The sequence below is a fragment of the Corylus avellana genome, chromosome 2, assembly GCF_965113065.1.
Source record: "Corylus avellana chromosome 2, dhCorAvel1.hap1.2, whole genome shotgun sequence".
NCBI lineage: Eukaryota > Viridiplantae > Streptophyta > Magnoliopsida > Fagales > Betulaceae > Corylus > Corylus avellana.
The window spans coordinates 31,421,394-31,442,018 of record NC_142491.1 but is presented as its reverse complement, the minus strand read 5'-3'; the positions used below and the strand labels follow the sequence as shown (position 1 = coordinate 31,442,018).

General features: G+C 38.0%; 1 protein-coding gene across 1 annotated transcript in view; it reads left to right on the top strand.

Annotated features, from left to right (window-relative positions):
- The first annotated feature begins 646 nt into the window (after window positions 1–646).
- Window positions 647–20,625, top strand: part of LOC148587621 (uncharacterized) — a 45,716-nt gene continuing 25,737 nt past the window's right edge. Inside the window, exons 1-5 of the mRNA XM_088512726.1 lie at window positions 647–1,184; window positions 1,266–1,415; window positions 3,244–3,396; window positions 4,001–4,075; window positions 13,728–13,826. Of these exons, the coding sequence (XP_088368852.1) occupies window positions 647–1,184; window positions 1,266–1,415; window positions 3,244–3,396; window positions 4,001–4,075; window positions 13,728–13,826 (1,015 nt within the window). The remainder of the gene's footprint in view (window positions 1,185–1,265; window positions 1,416–3,243; window positions 3,397–4,000; window positions 4,076–13,727; window positions 13,827–20,625) is intronic.

Sequence of the window (20,625 nt, the reverse complement as noted above, 5' to 3'; positions counted from 1 at the left end):
AATTAAGAACTACACCAAAAAAAAACAAACAAAAATTAAATATATAACAAACAAAAGCTTAAGAACTGTAATTAAAGTAGCTAAAGAAATAATTGACCACCTTTTGCTTTAATAACCATTTTTTTCTTTTTTTGTTTTCTCCTTAATTTAAAGACAGTGAGAATGGAATTATTTTGTTCAAAAAAGAGAAGGTTAAATTATGTTGTATAAAAAAAAAAAGGGAAAATTCATCCTCAATACTGATAAGGAACATACCTTGCTTGAGTCCCAGGTCTTGTGGAATCCATTCTAGAGAGCCTAACCTCTTAGCTTATTCAACATGACATTCTTTTTACTTTTCTCTTTATTATGTTTCGGATTGACGGGAGATAAAAAGTGTTTTTAATGTATTGGAGACGAGGTACTTTTAGTCTCCAAACTACGCGCGTACACATATATATACGCTATTAATTAAACATTTGAGCATGTGGAATAGCCGAATAGGGCTTTCCTTTTGGCATTGTGGGTGTGTGCTCTAGTGTGCCATTAATAGCAAATTCAGGACTCAAGTTTCTAATATAAATCTATACGCTAATCCCAGTCTCACCAGCTGCTACAAAACCCTAAACCTAAAACTCTAGTTATTTTGTCTTCCTTTTCCCTAGTAATGGCTGGTATAGAAGGGGAGGAAGAGAGAATGGATTCCACGCTGTTCAAGATCGCGTTGTTCAGAATGGCCATGAAAGGCGCATGGGATGAAGTTGTCAAGGTATATAGTTACGAACAAAGGGCTCACAAGGCGAAGATCACCAAGTCAGGGGACACCGCATTACACATAGCTGTCTCCGATGACAATGAAGATATAGTCCAAAAACTTATTACAGAAATAACTTCCAGTGGATCAGAAGGCATAGATGCTCTTAAAATTAAAAACGAGCAAGGGAATACTCCTCTTCATGTAGCTGCATCAATGGGGAGTGTGAGTATGTGTCAATGCATTGCACAAGTGGATCCAATATCATTGGTGAGTGTTCGAAACGAAGACGGCGAGACCCCATTTTTCTTGGCTGCGCTCCATGGTAAAAAAGAAGCCTTCCTTTGTCTTCTTGGAGCCTGTGAGAGCAAGGATATTAATTGTGAAGGTTATTCCAGGAGGAATGATGGGGAGACTATTCTTCATGTTGCCGTAGCTGGAGAGTATTTTGGTGAGCATTATTTTATATTTAAATAAAATGAGTAAATTCGATAAATGCGTGCTAAAAACAGGCTTCATTTTGCTTTGACAGAATTGGCATTTAGAATAATATGCTTGTTTGAGAACCTAGTATACTCTGTCAATCAGCATGGATTCACCCCTCTCCATCTACTAGCGGCCAAGCCTTCCGCTTTCAGAAGTGGTATCCACCTTGGACTACATCACAGAATCATTTATCACTGTAAGTATCTCTAAACTATTGCATGCGTTGAAAAGAAACAAAAAAGTTGCTGGTCGAACATTTAGTCAATACTCAAGGGTTCTCAAATAGGTCAATGAACGTTCGGATAGCCTTTTATCAAACGTTCGCTCTGAAGGCTAGGCTCGAACGTTCGGTGGTCCCTCAATAAACATTCGGCCAGAGGCTGAAAGCTAAGCTTGGGTAGTACTCCTTTTAAATAAAAAGGCTTTTCTTAAGAAAATGCTTTGACGCTTTTTGATTTCAAGAGAATATTTTAAGAAAAGCAATAAGCTCTTATTACAGTTTAAAATCTCTGGGCATCACAATCATTTTTCTATACCATTCAAATATTTTGGGAAAACTTAACTTTGGACTACCGCCCTTTTTAACATGCTCCCAAACTTTAAAATCTCTCACTTTGGACCCTTAAATTTTCAATTTCTATCATTTTGAACCCTTCGGTCAATTTTAGCCGTTAAAAATTTTAAAAAGACAAAATTACCCTTAAATTTTCTTTTTATGAAAAAGAAAAAAATTTAAAAAAATAAAGAAAAAATGGTCACAAGGTGGCCCAACCGTAGGACACCTTGTGATTATTTTTTTTATAATATGTTTTTATTTTTTTTTAATAATAAGGTTTTTTTTTAAAAAAAAAAAAATTAAATTAAATTAAGGATAAATTTGAAATTTTTTTAAAAAATGTCAAAGGTATAAATGTCATTTTCTAACTTTTAACGGTTAAAAATTGACGGAGACGTTCAAAATGATAAAAATTGAAAGTTCAGGAGTCCAAAGTAAGAGGTTTTGAAGTTTGGATGTGCATGTCAAAAGAAGTGGTAATTCAAGGGTTCAAAGTGAAGTTTTCCCAATATTTTTTAAATTAAATGCAAGGAGAAGGAGAGATGAAAGAAAAACCATTTAAATATTGTTTAAAATAAATGTTAGAAGAAAGAGAGAGGAAAGAGGAAAAAAAAAAACAATTTTATATTAAAATAACAATAAGGGAACAAAAAGTTCTACCCTAAATTTAGGGTAGTTTTTTTTTTTCCTTGGTGTTCCTTGGTTTAGGGAAGGGCAAGAGAGTATGATTCTAATAATTTTTGGGGGAAATTACCTTTTGCCCTTATGAACTATACCACCTTGACACTTTCTCTCCATGAACTACTAACTATGACACGTACATAACCCCATCAAACTACCATCTTATGACAAAAAATCATATTCCATCAGTCAAAGGGGTTAAAATTAATGGTCAACGGTCATGTGCAAGTCAAGTGCCATTTTAAATTTTTTTTCTTCCACTTTTGCCCTCACTTCAGACCGAGAAAATGACGCTTATACCCTCCTAAACCCTAATCTAACAAATTTAAAATGAGGGCAAAAGTGGAAGAAAAAAATTTAAAATGGTACATGACTTGCATATAACCGTTGACCATCAATTTTAACCCCATTGACTGACGGAAGTGAACTTTTTATCATAAGATAGTAGTTTGATGGGGTTAGGTGTCATAGTTGGTAGTTCATGAGGCGAAAGTGTCAAAGCAATGTAGTTTATGGGGGCAAAAGATAATTACCCATAATTTTTTAGAAGTTTTTCTTACATATAGAAGAGAGAATGAAATTTAGAGAAGCTGATGCTAGTGTTTTATACACATCGTCCCACTCCATATATTTCACACGAGAAACATGTTGTCCGTCATTATCCATGTAATATGTTTTTTACGATTGCTTTGTTTTTATATGTGATACTAATTTTTTTTTTCTCATATAATTTATATTTAGTGGTGTCTATCACGATTATATACTCTCCTTTGTTTTTATTTGGAAGGCATACTTGTTGATGAGCTAAAGGTGGAAGTATCGAATTGTCAACCAATTGTATCAAGAAAGTATCCCAATGACACAAAGGATCCGTGCTATCCGGAGAACTACAATACATGCGCCAACTTCTTCGGATTGGTACGAAAAGCGGTTTCAGTTGGTATGTGAATTATGAACTTGTATTTTAATTTTAACAAGTAAAATATCTTACAATTCATAAGGCAATGACATGCATATCGTGGCAGATCCCCTATATATCAGTGCTAGCTAGGAATGATTTCTGTTTATGGGTCGTTTTTGCTGAAAACATTTTCTGATATTTGGAACGTATGAAAATTTATAAGCATTTTTTATATTTGCATTCAATTATATTAAAATAGAAAAATCAATTTTTATTTGCAATACAAAACCATTAATATTAACCTAAAAATTTGAGTTCCGATGAAGTTTTGGCTGTCGTTCAACGATTTGATAAAAAGAATCTCCAACTTGAAAAATGGTTTATGGTTTTAAAAAAGAGAACCCATTTTACAGAAATTAAAAAAAAATAGTAAAATCAAAAATATTTTCCATTGAATATTATTTTATATTGCATAAAACACCAAAAAAAAAAAAAATAGATATAATATTTTCCAATATTCATTCTTAAATACCAAAAAAGACGTGCATACACAAAACCACACCGACGTAGTGCAAATTTTTGTAGTTATATATTATTCATTTGCTATGTACGGATGACCAATCTATTTTTTCTTAATTACCAGTATTCGGTTTGAAAGAAAAGAATGGAGTTCAAATAGATTATGAAGACATTGAAAGACCAAGGACAGGACATTCAGGTGAGTAATGTGTCACATTTGTCATGAAACTAGATTAACTATTAGCCACGTCAATTGAAATTATAATTGGAGTTTCATAGAATTATCTATATAATTCAGTCTCACCTAGTATACAACGGATACGAGGTTTGATACACACTTTCATAATCTATTAGAACTTAATTTTCACAATCCGGATATCACAACATTTGAAGCAAAAGGTTTATCAATGAATACCATATCATTGCAGGCTAGGTTTGACCAAAAATAAAAAATTGTCCGTGTCTAGCTATAATTGCCGAATTAATCTTACATAGGTAGATTTCGTAAAAAATGGAGCGAAGCTTAATATCTTGTTGTAAGCCAATTTTTTGTACCGACAAAGATATTGTTGAATCGATGATGTTGTAACATCCCGGTTTTATGAGTTGCTCAAACAGAGTTGCTGATTTATAAAAAGACACTCATAACGATCTAGGAAAAAGTGCTAGCTATATTTACGCTATCAGTCCAAAATAGCTAGTCAATCTTGAGCTTTTCTATAATAACTTATAAAGTCCAGTTTCACCAAATAAGTAAACAATGTGAGACTTAGTACCAATGAGTGTCTTTTAATAAACCACCTAGTCTATGTAGACACAACTGCTATTCCCAATGTGGGACCGAGGTATTACAGAGGTCCTAGTGACATGATTTAATCTTTAATAACTGAGGTTACATTGGTGTGAACTAGTGAGAACTTTTGAAACTTTGTTATTTAGCATTGACAAATTTTGCTCTTATCAGATTGAAGCATCGATGCTCAATGAAAACATGAATCCCTAACGAATGTATAGACATGCACAACCCCAAAAGAAAACACAATGAATTAACCGAAATAAAGCAACTAACCAAAAATCAAAATGCGTATTTTTGATAGAGAGAGATCAATTTGGATTAACTAAGTTTTTTTTCCCTCTTGTGCTTTCTTCTAGTGATGGTTCTACTCCATAGGAGTAGGTGTGACAACCCGCTTAAATCAACATTACTATCTTTTTTTTTTTTTTTTTTTGGTTTTTGAAAACATTTTATGGAAGAATCGAGTTGTCATAGTGGCATGGCGATACCGCAGTATGCCATGAACACATGAATTAACCTGATTGACATTATAAATAAGTCTTAGTAATACTTGAATCATAACTATGATCCATCAAAGTCGATATCATTGTAGCGGAAACTAATCATATAAAGAGATAATATAACACTAACATAGATGACATGTACATCTAAGTGAATAGTATTTACATACAAAATAATGGTTGTACAAAAGTGTCACAAGGGACACGAGCTATGTACAAAATATCAACTCTCTAGGCAGATACATGAATACTCTACAAAAGAGGACTAACAAGTAGTCCAACAAAAGATCTCCGGCACATCATTGCCTCTATCATCGTAGTGACACAGATACATAGTCACTAGGTCCTCATCTAGGGTCTTTTCACCTACATCAACAATGTCATCTACGTGTTCGCGAAGCAAGTCACGACCACGCAACGAATGTATGAGTCCATAGTCTCAGTAAGTATAGAAATTACTGACTTTTCTATTGAGCCAACCTTCCACTACTACATAAGTTTACAATAACAATTACTTAGGCATAGCCGATAAACTAAACAGCGTAATCTTGGGAGTTATTTGAAAACATACTCATTAGCTGGGGATGTATAAGTAGGCTCCAATCTTCCACTTGAAACATACACATACAAACCCATCTAATTTATAGGTACTTGCATATTATATAACTTAATTATACCCACAAGCATGTGATCACTATTTCGGGCTATAAGTACAACTAAGTAATAAAACATATATTAAAGCCATCCTATTCATTCTAGCTATAACACTATACATATGCTTGGTTTCATTTCCCGCCAGATGTGCATATTGATACATTTAGCATAAAACCATCATGTAAATAATCATAAAACAGCAAATGCAAAACCATTCGGAACAATAACCATATGCTCGGTTACATTCCCTTCACATATGCATACTGATGTAGTGTGATGTCGTGGGATACGAAGATAAACAACAAGAAAAAGTGATAGATATTAATTAGACTTTGAGTCTATCAAAGATCTAAGAAATCTTCTAAAAACACTAGAGTCTATTTAGGGTTTCAAGGAAAATATTGAAGAAACTCAACTATGAGGCTTCTTATTGATAAAAACTAAAATATATTCATAAGCTATGTTCTGGAGCCTATAAGCTTGTATTTGTAGCCCATAAAGTCCTAACCCTAGTAGTAAAAAAACGATTAAGTCGGTTTTGGAATTTTACGCGGCTGTCCGGATGGGTACCAAATAATTAAAAATACACAAACTGAAACATAAAGGGGTCCGAACGGCTAGAAGCCGTGTTCGGACGGGATTTCCAGGGACTTCACTTTCGCTGGCATGTCCGGATAGGATTTATAGGGACTTCGATTTAGGTACCATGTTCAGACACGGAGGATGTCATGTTCGGACATTGTGATTTCATCTTGACTCCCTTGGGTCCCTTCACACTTACATTTGCCCAAGTCTTCCTCATGATGTCCCAAGCACTCCGATCTACATCATCCTCCCGAGGTTGGAGAGAATTCGCCCTCGAATTCGTATTCTCATCTAAAGAATCTCTTGTAAACAGACCGAGGTGCTTGACATTAAAGACATCAAACGTCTTAATGTGGCTAGGCAGCTTCAACCGATAGGCATTCAGATTGATCTTCTCAACAATCTCAACCCGACCAATCTTGCGGGCAACCAGCTTGTTGTACTCATCATCAGGGAATTTGTCTTTAGTTAAGATAGCCCACACAAAATCCCCCTCCTCAAACTCTAGAGCACGCTGCTTCTTGTCCGCATCCGCCTTATACTTCACCGTTGACTCTTGTAAATTCTTGATGGTCACCTTGTGGCCTTCTTGTATTTGGGCAATCAAGTCCTCGGCTTTAGCATGTGTTCTCTTCAAGTCAAGAATTGCTGCCAAATCCAATGGCGCATGAGGATTACTCCCGTAAATGATGGTGAAGGGGCTAAGGCCGGTACTCCGGTTAGTTGATCGGTTAAAGGCGAACTCGGCCTAGTACAACTTCTAATCCTATGACTTGATATGCTCCCCCACCAAGCTTCAAAGTAAGGCCCTCAATGAATGATTGAAGACCCCCGTTTGTCCATCCATTTGCTGGTGATAGGCGTTGCTGAAGTCAAGTCTCGTATGAGACAACTGCCACAAACACAACCAAAAGTGACTAAGGAACCGTGTGTCACGGTCAGAGACTATGGACAATGGCAACCCGTGGAGTCGATAGACCTCTCAGAAGTACAATTGTGACACATTCACGGCATCGGAGATCTTCTTGCAAGCAATGAAGTGAACCATCTTAGAGAATCTGTTAACTACCACAAAGATACAATCATTACCTTTTTGGGTCCTTTGCAAACCCAACACGAAGTCCATGCTCACAATGGTCAATGGCCCTTCCTGAATAGGAAGTGGCATATACAATCCAATGTTAGTAGCCGTTCTTTGGATACTTGACGTATCCGGCAGCTCCTCACAAACTTCTCCACCTCCTTCCTCATACTTGGCCAATAGAACTGTTCCACCACTAGTTGGAGCATCTAATCCTATGCCATGTGACCTTCATTGTGACGCTTTTGGATAATCCTCGACCGCAAGCTGCCTTTGGGAATGCATAGTTGAGTCCCCTTGAAGAGGAACCCAGTATGTAGACCAAAGTCTCCACTCAGTCCTGATGTTGCATCACAAACAATAGGACCAAAGAACGGGTCAATAAACAATGAATCTTTTAAAAGTTCAAAACCAAGTACCTATGTGTTCATTGTGGTCAAGAGTGTGTTCTTCCGGTTGAGGGCGTCGGCCACGTTGTTCAAAGCTCTTGACTTATGTTTGATGGTGAAAGAAAATTACTCCGCATACGCGGCCCACTTGGCATGCTAAGAGGACAACTTATCTTGACTATTTAAATGTTTAAAGGCATCATGGTCCAAGTACAAGATAATGTTGTTGTAGGCAAGGTAAGAGCTCCAATGCTTCAATGATTGCACAAATGCATAGAACTCCACATCATAGGTGCTATAGTTGAGCCTTGACCCACTCAACTTTTCACTAAAATAGGCCACCAGCTTTCCTCCTTGACTTAGTACTGCTCCAATGCCTATCTTGGATGTGTCATAATACAACTCAAAAGGCAAGTCAAAGTCTGGAAGGACAAGTAATGGGGCCATGGTCAACTTGAGCTTGATCAACTCGAAGGCGGTAGTGGCTGTATCGCTCCATGAGAACTTCCTTGCCTTCATACACTTCATAATTGGAGCCATAATGGTGCCGAAATCATGAATGAAGCGCCTATAGAATGACACCAACCCATGGAAGCTTCATACCTCGTGTAGAGTAGTGGGAATAGGCCATTGCCTAACAGCCTCAACCATCGATTCATCCATCGCCAACCCATCATTGGACACTACATATCCCAAAAAGAGGATGAAATCTGTCATAAAGGAGCACTTGGCGGCTGCCGCAAAGAACTTCTACTTGTGCAACACGAGAAGTACTTCCTGCACATGTCGAAGGTGTACCTCATTATCGGAGATGTAGATGAGGATGTTATCGAAGTAGACCACAACAAACTTCCCAATGAAAGGGCGAAACGCCTCATTCGTCATCCGCATGAATGCACTAGGAGCATTAGACAACCTGAATGGCATTACCAACCACTCATATAACCCCTCACATGTCTTGAACACGGTCTTCCACTCGTCACTTGGCCAAACCCGAATTTGATGGTACCCACTCTTCAAGTCAAATTTTGTGAATATCGTCGCCCCACTCAACTGATCCAATAAATCATCTAACCGAGGAATAGGAAATCGATACCTCGCCATGATCTTGTTGATAGCTCAGCTATCTACACACATCCTCCACGTACCATCTTCCTTGGGAGTGAGCAAAGCTGGTAACGCACATTGGCTCAAGCTCTCTTGAATATGACCCTTGCCAACAATCCCTCCACTTGTCGCCTCAACTCTTCATGCTCATTGGGACTCATATGGTAGTGTGGTCGATTGGGGAGACTAGATCCGAGCACGAAGTCAATTTGGTGTTGAATGTCTCGAAAAGGTGGCAACTCCTCAGGTAATTTTGCCAGGAATACATCGGAAAACTCCTCCAACAACCCTCTAACCAACTCTGGCACCTCCCTCGTGGTGCTGCTCTCCTTTCCCAACAGCTAAAATACAATCTTCTAGGCTAGCATCTCCATGATAAACTCCCGCTTTGCCAAGAGAGATTGGGCTGGTTCGTCTCCCGGACTTGGTAGGAGCCACCATGAAGCTATACATGTTATTCCTCCCATCATGATGAGCACCCATGCTTGTTGCAGAATTTGGGTCAAGGTTCTGCAGCCATTGATACATGGTTCGAGTGTAGTTGTGGGGCAAGAAAACAGCTCTCATGTGTTTTAACAGTTTCTCCGAACTGTTGATATTTCCTTTGCCTTGTTGCACTTTAGATTGCTTAAATTGCTGCCACCACGCAGCAGCTCTTCCCCGGAATTTAGTTGTGACCAAAGAGGCCCGTGTATCCTCAGTCACCCCCTTGAAGTCAAGAACCTCCCCAATAGCCGCCACCTAATCTAGGAATTATTTGGGTTGTAAACACCCTTGAAACTCTGGAATGTTGAGTTTGAACCCATTCTTCCAATGATTGGCATGAGCCTACGCAGGGGGATGACGTCCTTGCGCCCGGAGCTCCGCAAAAGGGTTGCCGGATTCATTCCCATCGCTATAATCATCTTCCTCCTCCACAAATTGAGGTGGGGGTTGATGATGACGTTTGTTGTGGCCACCCATGTTGGTTATTGGTTAGTGAGGGTCTCCATTTGGCCCCTCATGACCTCCAATTGCTCCTCCATGTGCTGCCAAGGAGCCGTCGATTGTTCTTTGCAAATTGCCTCCTCGCGCCCCTACACATCGTCAAAGTTTGCATAGCGGTTGCCCCTTCCCCTTGTTATTGGAGCCATGGAAAGTAACCTGGACTTTGATACCAACTAATGCAAAGTGACATCGTGCGATGCAAAGATAAACAACAAGAAGAAGGGATAAATATTAATTAGACCTTGAGTCTATCAAAAATCTAATAAATCTTCTCGAAACACTAGAATCTATCTAGGGTTTTTAGGAAATATTGGAGAAACTCAATTCTGAGGCTTCTTATCGATAAAAACTAAAATATATTCAAAAGCTACTTTCTAGAAGCTATAAGCTTGTATTTATAGCCCCTAAAGTCCTAACCCTAGTAGTAAAAAGAGATTAAGTCGGTTTTGGAATTATACGCGGGCCGTCCGGACGGAACATACCTCCATCTCGACGAGCACCGAATAATTAAAAATACGTAAATAGAAATATAGAGGCATCCGAACGGCCAGAAGCCGTCTCTGGATAGGATTTCCAAGGACTTCAGTTTCGCTAGCATGTCCAGACAGCCCGAAGCCATGTCCGGACAGGATTTCAAGGGACTTCAATTTAAGTACCATGTTCGGACACTAAGGATGTCATGTCCGGACATTGCGATCTTGTCTTGACTCCCTGGGATTCCTTCACACTTACATCTGCCCGAATCTTCCTCATGAAGTCTTAAGCACTCCGATCTATATCACATACTAATACGCCTAGCTAAATCCCTCATAAATGAAATTATTGTCATCATAAGACATTATACTATGCATGCTCATGCCTCATTGTATAGTGACATTCTTCATCATTTAGTGCCATATACTTCTACATTGGTACTAGTAACATAATAGTGCCATTCATCATTCTCATCTTCATGTCATGTTCATGCTCATGCTTGTGATCATGTCATCAAATCATGAAGGTCATGTTCCAATCATATATCATATCATGAAATCACGTGTTTGTGCCATAAATCATGCAAATTATCAAGTTATTCATAACTAACATATTTCATCATCATAAATCTCAACATATAAAGTTCATAGAAGTCATTCATAAACGTTCATCAAATCATCTCATAAAACATCATCAAATTATTAAAGTATCATAAATCATATTTTAATTTCAAGTAATGTTGACTCGAAGTGAAATAACTATATTTTGCTTTGAACACATTTTGAAAACGTATCTTTTTGCCCAGTAAGTAAAAATACTTACAATGTCCATGTTGGTACACTTGAGGAACCTTGACTCACTTGCAATATACCTATGTATTTACATGTTAAATACGTATTTAGGCTATATTCTAGACTTAAATAACTTAAACATACAAAGATAATTGAGCACTACAAGTATCGCACTCCAAAAGATAACGCAAAGCATTCCAAGGTTTCCATTTGGAATGTCTAACCATAGAGAATTTCTAGGGTTAGACATTCAAAATCCCAACTTTCAACACTTAGGAAATTTCTACGGTTTTGTACCTTACCTTGATCTTTGATGAGATTCAAGGTTTCAAGCTAGGAAACTTCAACCCTGAGCTTAAACCAAGCTTAGAACACCACCAATTGCAAAAAGATTAAGCACAACCCCCCAAAAATTTAACTCAAGCAAAGAAAAACTTAGGCTTTATGGATTTACCTCAAACTAATTTATAGAAACGATGATCTAACGCCAAAAAGCACTCCCGAGGTTTGATTTGCCTTTGGAGAAGTCCTCAAAAAATTTGTTAAGGTTTGGGTATAAACCCTAGGAAAGAGAAGAGATAAATTTTGTGGAAATGGAAGAAGAGGGGACAAAATAAGTTGAAAATCGCGGTTCAACTATTTATATACCCCCATTTCTGGACAAGTAAATGAGTTTTCCAGACATGGAAGAGGTGTTCGCACCATGTCCGGACACGGAAGAGGCATCTGCATCATGTCTAAACACGCAAGGAACACGTCCGCAAATCTGTTCGGATACATAGGGAATGCGTCTGCACCTTGTACACATATATACCAAGGGGACACAAACCTACTTGTTCTCGTGTCTACAAATCCGTTTGGACACCAAGGGAACACGAGCCTACTGCTTCTCGTGTCTAGACACACCTTAGCTTGTCCGGACACCACACTAAAATTATGTTTTCTTCTTAACTTTAAAGTGTCCTAACACTTATTTCCATTGAAAATATTTAACAAAATGTATTTACAATTTACTTTAAAGTTCACAATATAAATAAGAAAATACCCCATGTTCGGGCTCAATAAAAAATACAAAAAAATTAAATTTCCAATAGATCAAAATCCAGTTTTAGCACAAAATACGATTTCTGATAATTTATTAACAAGTGATTGATCAATGTACATTTTATAATAAAATCTCATAAAATCAAATTTGGCTATTCAATGTATAAGAAACAAAAATCGGTGAAAATTGTTTTGAAAATATTAATAAAAGAGAAATTCATTTTTCATACTTTGTCAAATTTAGAATGAATAGTCCTTCCATCTAATTTTCTTGGGCATTACAATAGGGTTTCACAATAAAATCTTACTTATATTTGGAAAAAACAAAATTATGTGTTAATCAATATTATTTTATCTTACATAGTTTTATGTTCCACAGTATTGTGGGAACCATCTATGATGCCATTTGTGCATTAAGGTTCCTCTCAATAAAAAAAGATAATGTGTGCATTAAGGTTTTAAAAAAAAATTCAATCCATATGTTCATGACATATTACTCGCCATTCATAGAGTAAAATAATTTTATAGAAAGATAAATACCATATTTTCCGTATAATGAAATAACACTTTTTTTTTTTTGAGAGAGAAAACATTTTAACATTTCAAGAACATATTGAAATAACTTAAACTATGATTTTTGCCTTTATTGCAAAACATTTATACAAAAGGCACTTTAACTTAAAATTATATTTTTATTTTTGATAAGAAAAATTATTTCTTACAATATATCCATACAGGTAACAGAATGATGCAATCATGCAAACTCTTTTACAAAATACGTTTTACCCCAGCGTCCCACCACACACATATAATTGACGCCAGGAGCACGTCGTCTGTCATTATTTATTATTTAATATCATTTTCTAGACTTCTTGTGTTTGTATGACATTATTATTAATGTCTTTGTTGTTACCTTTTTTTTAAAAAAAAAAAAAAAAATTATTATTAAATTTGTAGGACCTACATGTGAGTTTTACAAATTCAACAATCGATTTATACCTCTCTTATTAGAAAAAAAATAAAAATAAAACAATAGAAAAAGGTGTAAGAAAATCGGAAGGCATCTAGCTATCATGGAATATTAATTATCCTTAGTTGTTATTTGGAAGGCATACCACATCATGGCAGATTTATGCTAGGAGATGAGGATTGTGTATGCATCGTTCCAATTCATTTTAGGATCCTTCGTCATATTCTTGATGGAACTAAATAATTTTTTGTTAATTAATTACCAGTTAATATCAAGGGAGAGAATGGAGCTCAAACAGTTCCAGTTAAAAGAGATCCATCAACATACAAGAATTTGAACGACAATAATTTTTAGAGCCACCATATATATACCAAGAGCTTCTGAAACTTGTTATTCTATCTCGTACAGGACTTTTTTAGAGCCACCATATATATATCAAGAGTTTCTGAAACTTGTTATTCTATCTCGTACAGGACTTCGGAGGGCTGAATTATTCCCACCTAATTACGTCACCTGCTTTGACTTTGTCAAGCGTCTATACAGGGCACTGCTGGTCGTTCTTGCACCACTAGGTTTGTGATCACTATAAAACCAACGGACCTTTTTTTTCTTCTTTTTAAATACAACATAGTATGAAAATGGCTCCCTAAAAAATGCCCTCTATTGCTTACCAAAAAAAAAATAAATAAATTAAAAAACGAAAGCTAAGGGAATTAAGCTGAAAGGCCTAATTATTTTTTTATTTTTTACAAAAGATTACTTGGCATGGAATAAAAGGGCATAGAATATATATAGGTATATTCTTCTAATTTTCTAAAATATGGTACATATTTTTAACATGAATGGTATAGATTTATTTTCAAAATTAAAAGCATTAAAGAAGTTCTACAAATAGAAACTATTACTCTGATTGAAATATTAAATTATATAAAAAAAATTAGATTCTTTTTCAAACGCTCACATTGTTTTTTCTTTAATAAAGATGTTATTCATTCCATGTTAGAATAATAGTCTATAGCATTTGATTCTAAACAGAAAAAGCAAATTGCTCTAAGGTAACAATATCCAAAATACACCGTGGAATTTCCTCTATTCAAATCCTATCAGAAATAGTAGCGATTGCCACCATCGCAAGCCTATGAGCCGCATAATTTCTTTCCCTTTTAACATGAAGTACCATCCAGCTCCACAACCTTCGTAACACCACCATTGCATCGTCTGAACAACTAGCAACGAATCCCCTTCCAAAATGATATCTTGCAAACCCAAATCACAGCTAAATTCCACCGCCACGCTGTTGCTTCTGCTGCCACCGGTTCGTAGAAGGTATTAAAAGTCTTGCTCTGTGCTACAGTCGCTCTCCCCTTGTAGTCCCTGACAATAACGCCAATCCCCATGCGCTTATTATGAGAATCCAGGGCTACGTCCCAGTTGACCTTATATCTCCTGAATAGAGGGCTTGCCCATTTGTTAGGAAGCACCTCTACACTAGTGGATTCATGATCTGCAATAACCCCTAATGCCTGGATTACTGTTTGTAATAGTTCCCTCGCCTCCTGCACAACACGATTTGGGTGAAAAAAATTCTCCCCCGTTTACTGTTAAGTTTCGGCGGGCCCATATCCTCTTGGTAAGCAAAGCAAAGAGGTTCATATCCTCTTTTCCACAACGCTCGATCATTCTCTCCAAGACATCCAAGAACGACGCACTCTAGCCATGGCTTTTCTGAATTTTCCTACCACAAGCTCCTTACACATCTGCAGCAGATGGGCATTCCCAAAGGATGTGTCAAACTATTTCTTGCCCCCTATTGCAGAAAATACAGAGATCCTCCTTGACTACACAACGCTTTAGCATATTGTCTTTTGTGGGAAGGATATTGTTGCATGCCCTCCACACAAAGACTTTTGCTGAATTTGGGATTTGCAAGCTCCAAATAGCTTTCCGTAGAGTAGCATACCCTGAGCAGTGTGATATTTCCCCATATTTCAAAGCAGTTCTCTCTTTTCCAAGTGATAAGCACTTCTAACAGGAAATTCACCTGAACATGTAGCTTTCCAGATTAGTTTCTGTATATGCTCAAAGGTAATTGAAAAATCATATCAGCTTCATTTTGCCAAAAAATCTCTTGAATTAGGGAAATATTCCACCCTACTGTGTCGGGGTCAATGCGTTCCCTTACTGTAGCGTCTTCGGCTAGCATTGTGATAGGTGATTGGATAGTATAAGTCGTAGGACTGGGTAGCCATTTGTCCTCCCATATATGGGCAGATTTACCATCCCCAATGCGCCAAACAAGGCCCTCATGAAGCAAGTCCCTTGCCGACAAAATGCTATGCGATGCAAATGAAGGTGTGTTGGAACAAGTGGCTCTTATTCTACTACTGGCCCATTAGGTGTAATTAGTTTATGCGGGCTTGGGGACAAATAAGATGTGGGGGGTATTTTGGGGTTTTCTAAAATACTTACAATTAAGGTTTTCCTATAAATATGTTATGTTGTAACCCTAAATCATTGAATAGTAAAATATAGCCGCTCTCTCCTGTGGACATAGGCAAATTGCTAAACCACGTAAATCTGTATCTCAACTCTATCTTGATCATTCTCATTGTTGTGCACGATAACAACAATTGGTATCAGAGCCTAGTTCTACGATGGATGGGATTGGCAGATTTTCTACGAAATTCGACGTGAAAAAGTTCGACGGAATTGGTAATTTCGGGTTATGACAGAGACGTGTCAAGGATTTGTTGGTGCAACAAGAGATGGTGAAGGCGTTATATGGGACAAAACCAAAGGGGATGGCGGACATAGATTGGAAGGAACTTGAGGCGAAAGTGGTGGCTACTATTCAGCTTTGTGTGGGAGATGACGTGATGTATTATGTCATGGACGAAGAATCTCCGATGGCAGTTTGGTTGAAATTAGAAAGTCGGTACATTTCAAAGTTGTTGATGAACAACCTCTATCTAAAGAAGTGGTTGTACGGCTTGAAGATGGTGGAGGGCTCGGATTTGAGCCAACACATCAACGTGTTCAATTAGGTAATCAGCGATTTGAAAGGGGTTGATGTGAAGTTCGAAGACGAAGACAAGGCGTTGATGCCATTGAATTCACTCTCAACTTCTCCTATGTATGAGAATTTGGTTACAACTCTAACATGGGGAAAGGAGACCTTGGAGTTAGAGGACATTATAGGAGCCCTGTTGGCTTTTCATCAAAGGAAGAAAAATATTGATGAAAATTCTCAAGGAGAAGGGTTAGTTGTTAAGGGTAACTATGAGTGTGGAAGAAGCAGTAACAAGGATGGCTCGAATGGCAAGAATTCTCAGTCAAAGTCTAGGAAGAGGAAGGACATCAATTGCTATAAGTGCGGAAAGAAAGGGCACATAAAGCGAGACTGTCCAAACCAGAAAAAGAACAAGGACGACGAGAATGAAGGTTCCTCAAAATCTATGAATGTAGTGGAAGACAATTTAGACGATGCTGATGGTGATATGCTTTCTGTTGTATCAAATTCAGAGCATCCTATGGATTCTTGGATTCTGGACTCAGCATGTTCGTTTCACGTGACATCCAACAGAGATTGGTTTGACACCTACATGTTAGTTAATTCTGGTATAGTTACTATGGGTAATGGTGCACATTGCAAAATTACTACCATGGGTAATATCAGAAATAAAATGTTTGATGGTGTGGTTAGAACGTAATGTGATGTTAGACATGTACCAAATGTAGAAAAGAATCTGATTTCATTGGGTTCCTTAGACTCAAACGGTTATGGTTATAAGTCTGAAGGTGGAGTAATGAAGGTGACTAAGGGTGTAATGGTAGTGATGAGATGGCAGAAAAGTATAAAGAATATCTATAAACTGTTGAAAAGTATAGTTGTAGGTGGAATCGCCTCTGTGGAGTGTGAGTTCGATTGTACTATTTTGTTGCATATGCAGTTGGGTCATATGAGTGAGCGGGGCATGTTGGAGCTTCATAAGAGAAATCTGTTGAAGAGTGTTAAAATGTGCAAGCTTGATTTCTGTAAGTTCTGTGTTATGGGAAAGCAGAATAGGGTACAACTCAAGATAGCCACACACAAGACAGAGAGTATTCTGGATTATGTTCATTCTGATGTTTGGGGACCAGTGAGGACAACATCACAGGGAGGACATATGTATTTCATGATCTTTATTGATTATTTCTCCAAAAAGATTTGGGTGTACTTCATGCGGCACAAATGAGAGACGTTTGCCAAGTTCAAGTTGTGGAAATTTGAAGTGGAGAACCAGACTGGGAAGAAGGTTAAGTGCCTCAGGACAGATAATGGAACTGAGTACACAAATGACATGTTCAAAGATTTCTGTGAGCAGAATGGTATAAAGAGACATTTCACAGTACGCAAGACACCACAGCAAAATGGTGTGGCGGAAAGGATGAATAGGTCTATTGCAGAAAGAGCTTGATGTCTCAGGTTGAATGCTGGACTTGCAAAGATTTTCTAGGCAGATGCTGTGAGTATGGCATGCTACTTGATCAACAGGTCACCAAGGGTAGCACTAGATAGGAAAGTTGCAGAGGAGGTGTGGATAGATAATGAGGTAGATTACTCTGGTTTGAGAGTATTTGGTTGTCCAGCCTATGTGAACATACCTAGTGAAGAACGATCGAGGCTTGATCCAAAGTCTAGACAATGTGTCTTTCTCGGATACGGAAAAGGGGTTAAGGGTTACAAGTTTTGGGATTTGAAGACAAATAAGGTGGTGATCAATAAAGATGTGGTATTTAATGAAAATTTCATGTTGAAGAGTACTCAGGGTAAAGAGCAGCAAGTGCCAGAAAGCAGTAGCAGTGATAAGCAGGTGGTGCAAGTGGAGTTAGAGATTCCTATGCAGGAGAACACTTCTCAGGGTACAGAGACTTCTACTTCAGGGGTTAAAGAGCATCATACTATAGCCACTAACAAGCCTAGACGCACTATCAGGCTACTAACTAGGTATGGTTATGAAGATATGGCTTCTTATGCTCTTGACATCAACAACAGAGATCCTACTACTTTTCAAGAGGCTACCAATAGCCAAGAGAAAAGTAGATGGGTGGGTGCTATGGCGGAAGAGATGAAGTCTTAGCGTAAAAACCAAACGTGGGATTTGGTGGAGCTTCTAAAGAGGAAGAGGGAGATAGCGTGCAAATGGGTGTTCAGGAAAAAGGAAGCAGTATAAGAAAAAGAGGGAGAAAAGTTCAAGGCTCACCTAGTAGTAAAGGGTTATTCACAGCAGAAATTGGTTGATTACGAACAAAATATTTTCCCTATTTGGTAAGACATACTTCCATCAGAGCGGCATTGGTGTTGGTAGCTCAATATAAATGGAATTGGAGCAAATGGATGTGAAAATAGCTTTTTTCCATGGTGATTTGGAGGAGCAGATTTACATGGAGCAGCCATAAGGGTTTAGTCAACCTGGACAGGAGCACTTTGTCTATAAATTGAAGAAATCACTTTATGGGTTGAAGCAGTCTCCAAGGCAGTGGTATAAGTGGTTTGACTCCTACATGATCAGAATTGGCTACAAGAGATGTGAATATGATAGTTGTGTGTGTGTGAGGAGCCTTGATGATGGCTCATTTATTTTTCTTTTACTGTATGTGGATGATATGCTTATTGTAGCTAAAAGTATAGTAGAGGTCAACAAACTAAAGGTTTTTTTTAGTAGAGAATTTGACATGAAGGATTTGGGTAAAGCCAAGAATGTTCTTGGGATGGAGATTCGCAGGGACAGGGATGGCAAGAAATTGTGGCTAACTCAAGCTGGCTATGTGAAGAAGGTGTTGGAGAGGTTTAGCATGGAGAATGCAAAACCGGTGAGTACACTTTTGGCGAATCATTTCCGTTTGTCTACCTCACAGTGTTCAAAGACAGTTGAAGAAACTGAAGACCTGTCTAAGGTCCCATATGCTAGTGTAGTGGGGTGTCTAATGTATGCTATGGTATGTACCAGGCCAGATTTGGCATATGCAATTAGTGTGATGAGCAAGTACATGGCGAATCCAGGGAGACAGCACTGGGATGCAGTCAAATGGATTTTCATATACTTGGAAGGTACTACAGAGTATGGCATCACTTTTGTCAGACAGAAAAGTGATTTTTCAGTCGTCAGGTATGTAGATGCGGATTATGCAGGGGATTTGGATGATAGGAGGTCGACCACATGTTATGTGTTCACTCTTGCAGGAGGACCCATATGTTGGAGGTCTATGATCCAGTCCATGATTACGATGTCCACGACTGAGGCAGAGTACATGGCGGTGGCTGAGGCTACAAAGGAAGCTTTGTAGCTCATAGGGTTACTTAGGGAGCTAGGTATTTAGCAAGGTGGAGTTTCGTTGTATTGTGACAATTAGAGTGCCATTTACTTGGCAAAGAACTAGTTGTATTATGTGAAAACCAAACACATTGATGTGTGGTTTCACAAGATCAGGGAATTGGTTGCTACAGGTGAATTGTTACTTGAAAAGATTCACACTTCTGAAAATGCAGTTGACATGTTGACGAAGCCTGTTACCACAGACAAGTTCAAGCATTGCTTGGACTTGACAAATGTCTTCAGGTGCTAGAAAGGAGAGGAGAGGAGGTGGCATACCCAAACTTATCAGTTCTAGGTGGAAGCGCAATACTTGATTATCTTCAAAGAGGTGAATACTCGCCAAGGTGGAGATTGTGGAACAAGTGGCTTATATTCTACTACTGTTCCATTGGGTGTAATTAGTTTATGCAGGCTTGGGGACAAATAAGTTGTGGGGGGTATTTTGGGATTTTCCAAAATACTTACACTTAGGGCTTTCCTATAAATAAGTTATGTTGTCACCCTAAATTATTGAATAGTAAAATATAGCCGCTCTCGCCTGTGGACGTAGGCAAATTCCTAAACAACGTAAATCTGTGTCTCAACTCTCTCTCTCTTGATATCTCTCCTTTTTGATTCCATATTATTCATCATTGTTGTGCACGGTAACAACAAGGTCTACTATCACGTTTAGCCCCAAAAACGACCGCCTAGGGTAATACTTTGCCTTTAGAATTCTTCCAGCCAAACTTTCTAAAAATTGAACCAACCTCCAACACTAGTTGGCCAAAAGTGCTTTATTGAAGCAAGTAAGGTCTCTAAATCCCTTTCCTCCTTGGAACTTTGCAAACCCCATTTTTTCCCAAGTGGATCTTTTTGTTATTCTCCTAATTGTCCCACCAGAATTTTTGTATTATCGATCGAGTTTAGCTCCTTGCATAGTTCTTTGGCCAATAAGAAGACACCCATACTGTAAGTTGGTATAGCTTGGATCACAACTTTCAACATGATTTCTTTTCCTGTTTGAGACAAGAAC